The 5,534-nt window shown below is 43.5% G+C and overlaps 1 protein-coding gene across 1 annotated transcript; it reads right to left on the reverse strand.

Moving 5' to 3' along the window:
• Positions 1–1,445: 1,445 nt before the first annotated feature.
• Positions 1,446–5,256, reverse strand: ntl (Ntl T-box protein; the record flags this gene model as incomplete). Its single annotated transcript, NM_001164070.1, is given in 10 exon segments — positions 1,446–2,318; positions 2,697–2,733; positions 2,735–2,746; positions 2,749–2,820; positions 3,050–3,223; positions 3,510–3,571; positions 3,672–3,733; positions 3,859–3,993; positions 4,322–4,586; positions 5,043–5,256. Coding segments are annotated over 10 exon segments (1,266 nt in total). The 3' UTR covers positions 1,446–2,053.
• Between the last annotated feature and the right edge of the window lie 278 nt (positions 5,257–5,534).

Genomic DNA, 5,534 nt, shown 5'->3' on the forward strand with positions numbered 1-5,534 from the left:
ATTCTTGCTACATAAGAAACATTACAATTCCCAACATGTGGGTTAACCCTACTGGCAAATCTGCGGTCAGTGTTTGCCTGTCACACTAGCGACCCAGGTTTGCTTCCCTGCTCTGCCATTAGCTACAGTATAATACAAATGGTTTATGGTTGGGGAAATGAGGGGATGATATGGTCCAAATTAGATTTACCCTCTTCACCCAATACACTAGAAGACGCGATATGAGAAATGTACTTTTCAGGGACACCTAAAGCGAAACAACCATGAAAATGAAGAGTTACAGTTCTAAATTAAGCCATGTTGCTTTCCATTTGATTTCTCTCCCTGGTGCGAGGCGGTCTGTCCTCCTGGCATACTGCATTTGGGGTTCATCTACTTTTTTAGTTTAATGACAGACAGGGAATTGTAAACGTGTTAGCCGTGTGTCACACCTCCATGAAGATTGTCACAGAGACACGTCAGCGATGGAAGCCCCTCAGAAGGATTCCTCAACCTGAACCGTTCCATCTCTACGTGTCATATCAATTAGACAATTCACTTAGCATAGCTGTGTTGTCACTGGTATTTATTCAACACTCTGTGCAGCAGCCCCAAAAGAGGATTGAATTTGGGTGCAGGAGACCACAACACCAGTGTGAGCATTGTGTGACAGGTACTGTGTACGTTATGTGTGATAACCATTGTGCTTTGGCAGGGACTTTATTTTCAACAGTTATTTACTCACAATTTGGCTCTTTGCGAAAAACTGTCTTCTCGTTTGTTGGTGTGGACTGTGTGGGAGTTCTTTTTGAGTTGCGCTGACAAAGGTTATTCAACAAGACTTATCGGTGCCAGTTGGAATAGGCTATGTATTCACCTTAGCCCTGAAAAAATATGATTTATTCTTTCATCCCGACATGGGCCTCAGTCTTTGGCTTGCAGTTTTATATTATAAACCTTAATATGACATAGACTGAAATGTATAGATTCAATCCCTCTTCGCCTTTTAGGAAATGGAAATTATATGATTGTAGACACTGTAATGTGGTAGTTAACGTAGTGCATGCCTAAGTACCTCAGGTTAGGCTAATTTCATTGACACTGAATGCGACTGTAATTGACACGCTGAACTCATATTTGAGAAAACAAAGGAACTTTTAATTTATTATTAAAATGGCATAAATAAACATTAACTCCCAATGAGTCCAACAAACACAAATAGAATAGATATGTACATATGATTGCCAGGGAGGGAATGTACACAGAGCGAAGGAGAAGAGACATCTGTGCTTTCTCCTTGGGCTGCAGTGGGAGGATACAAGGCACTTTTTGCTTTCATTCTTTCCTTCTTTCTTTCTTTTCCTTCAGGCCACAAAAAGCAACACACTGACTGACACTGGATCCAAAACAGTTCCATGTAAAAGGCTAACAAAGAAAATGGACGTTAATTTATTTTATATACACACATATACATGTTTTATGTTAGATCAACAGATTATTTCATCCTATTTATCTATTATAATAATAACCAAACTAATTGTAGCAATAAACAGTTAAACATAAGGATTGGCCCCTTTAATAAAGTTGAGGGGGTTACTTCACAAACTTAGCTTTGTGTAGCTAGTGATCCTGATTGTCTTACGCCAGCGTACGATTGTCTTGGGGTACTCTTGTCTGTACTGAAGGACACAACTACAGTAACACACCAGCAACTGGAACAATTGTAGAGGAAGTATACTCAGATTGTCTTAGGCTTGTAACTGCACCTTGGAGAGAGTGAAGGAAACTCCCAACGGAAAAACACATGCCTCTTCCACTCAGACTAAGCTTAGAATGTCTTGGGTGTTCGGAATGGAAGATCAACCATGTCATGTTGGTAAAACACAAGGCCTGAGAGGATCCTACATCTCTCTGCTTCAGATAGATCTTCTTCTGAGTTGACTCTGCCTTTCAAAGGCGTTGCTGCTTCAACCCAAAAGTTTCCTAGCTGATGGTCAGGCAGTAGAGTGGAGATGGTGGTGATGTGGAACAGGATGGTGGTTGAGGAGAGTCAATGGCTATGGAAGCATTGTGCTCAGTAGCTCTGAGCCACAGGTGCCCAGGAGGCGGTGAGCCTGGCGATGGAGCTTTCGAACTGGGCCTCGCCCACACCTACACCCACCTCGCTAAGGCTGGGGTCGTACATGGAGGATGGTGAGGATACGGGCAGGGAGGAGGTCAGGCCTGTGTAGGAGGAGCCTCGCAGGAACTGGCTGGTCAGGCCACCAGCGATGGAGCCAGAGGAGGAGCCTGAAGGAGTTAGGGCTGTCCCGGCAACAGACCACAGGCTGGGATACTGGCTGTAAGCGAGAGAGAGAGACACAGAGAGAGAGAGAGAGAGAGAGAGAGAGAGAGAGACAGACAGACAGACAGACAGACAGACAGACAGACAGACAGACAGACAGACAGACAGACAGACAGACAGACAGAGGGAGAGAGAGAGCGAGAGAGAGAGAGAAAGAGAGATAGAAAGAAAGAAAGAAAGAGAGACAGAGAGAGAGAGGGGTTAGATTAGAGTTTTTTTCTAACCAGGATGAAATCTGGGCCTAGTAAAGGTCTAGCTAGGCCCAGGACCCAGAATTGTTCCTGATAAAATCATGTAGTCAGGAACATGCAGAAAAATAAACAGTGATATCAGAAACATATATATGATCAACTATGACCATGTGTTGCCATACCTGGAGTTGGATGTGGAGTTGCTGGTATGGGCCAGGGTTCCCATCCCGGTGGAGTTAGGGATCTGAAGGGCTGACCAGTTGTCATGGGTGGGCAGGGCTCCCGACGAGTTGTCCATGTAGTTGTCTAAACAATAAAGTACATGGAGAAATTACTAACAACAGCATACAAACATTTCTCTGATCAAAACAATGCATTTCCTTCAGGGGTAATTTCTCAAACATATTTTAACCAACATCTTCAAATCCATGAAACCCCCATGCTGTATTCTATACCTATGAGTCTGACTAGTGATCAGAATAAACAGTAAACAGTGCATTCCCAAAGTGCTGGGTTGGGTAGAGGAGGTTCTTACTTGAGCTGGAGGAGCGGTGTGGGTAGTGGCTGGGGTAGGGAGCGGCCCTGTGGCCCCTCAGGCTGGAGTACCTTTCACAGTAGGACCCTGAGGAGTGGCCAGGGGCCCCGCTGAACGGAGGGGGGCTGCTGCTGGGGCACATGGGACCGTTACCAGGTAGAAACCAACCACCAACTGGAGGGAGAGAAGAGACAAAATGGTTTGGTTAATACACTTCCTTTTTCCATACTGTTCTCTATGTACAGTTTCCTTGGGGACATGGAAGGCCTTGAAAATAAAATGTATGATGATGATGATGATGATGATGATGATGATGATGATTTTCTGAACATGAATAAAAGTGTGTTGGAAAATGATGTCTTATATAATGACTTGGTTTGATTGTTGGAATTGAAACGGAGAGGTACAGAAAGAGCTTTTCTAATTTGGTTGGTGTTGTGAGACTTAAGAGAAGACTTACGTTGAGAATAACCAGACTGTTGACTGTCTCCACCATGGTCTGGCATGTCTTTATGATCGCTTCTAAAATTGAAAAACATAATATCAAAATTCGCACACAAAATGAAAAATACAGGAAAAGCGTTGTCATATTGCCGGCACAATATCAGTCTCTTCCTCTTACCTCTCTTTGGCATCGAGGAAAGCTTTAGCGAATGGATTGTGTTTGATCTTCAACGCAGTTATCTAGAAGGTACATAAACATGACAACTAATATTATTTTCTTCCTTCATTGTAAGCAGAACACAATATAATGTTTTTTGATTGTGAACAAGGATTATCTCTGTGACTGTGTAATTAAGGCCACTGACCTCTTCGTTCTGGTAAGCAGTGACAGCGATGAACTGAGTCTCGGGGAAAGACTGGCTACTGATCATCTTCTGGAGCCCTCCAACCTTCACAATGTGTATCCTGGGCTCATACTTGTGCAGAGAGTTCAGCATAATCTAGATCGAAATTATACATTATTTTAATAATATCACTATTAAGAATCATTAAAAAAAACACACACTCAAACTGAATAAGATAGAAATATGAGCCTACAGAGCCCTAACACAAAATTGTGAAGTTGATTTGCCATGAAATGAATAACGTTTTCCCGCAGAAAATGCCTACTTTTGTAATTCAGCACAGCAGGGCAGTACATCATTAGCTCTGAGAGAGCAGGGCAATATGACCTAGCCTACCAAGTTGACTTTGAAATTATTTACATAATAATGAATATGCATACTACAAATACGAACACAGAAGACGACAAAGAAATCAGGGCATTACTTGTCCTCCCCCGTTGAGTTTATTGGACAATTTGACTTTGCTAAATGAGACGGGCGCTTTCATCCAGTGCGCTCCGAAGTTAGGCGAGTCTGGGTGGATGTAGACGCAGCTAGGGCTCTGTGGCTCGGGCTTGCCACCGGGAACCCACTCGCCGTTCACGTACTTCCACCGGTTGTTGTCTGCAGCCACGAAGTCCAAGAGAACTGAGTACATAGCGTTGGGGTCCAAGCCACTCACATTCGCTCTGAGCACTGGAAACATCCGCCTGTAGGTTCAAATAAAGTTGTTAAATAAACATATAGCCTAAGCAAGCCCAAATATTATGTTATGTTGGCTCAGCCGTTGATCTTTATAAATGTATTATTTGACAAACGTATATATTTGCATTAATAATAGGGTTTATAAGATTTGACGACCATTGCGCGTTATACCTAATTCTTGACATGGTATTCAAGTTGTAACAGTAAAGCATATATGGCCTATAGATATGGCCTATAGATATGGCCTATAGATATGGCCTATAGCCTGGTCAATACCCTACAGACTATTCTGAAAGGCTGAACATGCCTGTTGCCGATCTAACAGATCAGTTACGTTTAGCTTCGTAGTCGTGCGGACTACGATCTCTCCAGATAAACTTTGCTTTTATCTAGGCAGGCCAGTAGGCCTCGAAGGCCTCATTTTGATCCGTAGCTAACAGAAAAAAACAACCATAGCCTACCTGCCAGTCTTGGTGACAATCATTTCGTTGGTTAGTTCTTTAAACTTGGTCCATAATTCTGCATCTTCTAATCCCAGTTTAATATCCCTCTCTGAGGCATCTCCTTTCTCGCTGCCCTTCTGAAACTCGCTCTCCACCACGCTCAGAAGGTGGTCCAGCCTCTGGTCGGAGTTTGAAGTCATATTTCCTATAGGATGAGTTCGTGTGGAGTTCCGTGAAATGTACCGTTAGAATAGGATTCACTGTTTCAAGATTCGTTTTGACAGTGAGATAAGTACTACTGGCTTCGGAGCCCAAGGCCAGATCATATAAGGCCCCCCAGGGACCACATGGGGACAAGGGCGTGGCGTTGCGTTCTAGACCACGCCCCGATGGCCTAACGGTCTGGCTTCGAGCGTCTCTGCGATGTCCCCAATGCAAAATGGCCCATCATAATTGCGTCAATGCAAAATGAATAAATGTACCTATAGGCCTCAAGGCCTCCTTTAAACA

Source organism: Oncorhynchus mykiss, chromosome 32 (genome assembly GCF_013265735.2).
Source record: "Oncorhynchus mykiss isolate Arlee chromosome 32, USDA_OmykA_1.1, whole genome shotgun sequence".
Classification (NCBI taxonomy): Eukaryota; Metazoa; Chordata; class Actinopteri; order Salmoniformes; family Salmonidae; genus Oncorhynchus; species Oncorhynchus mykiss.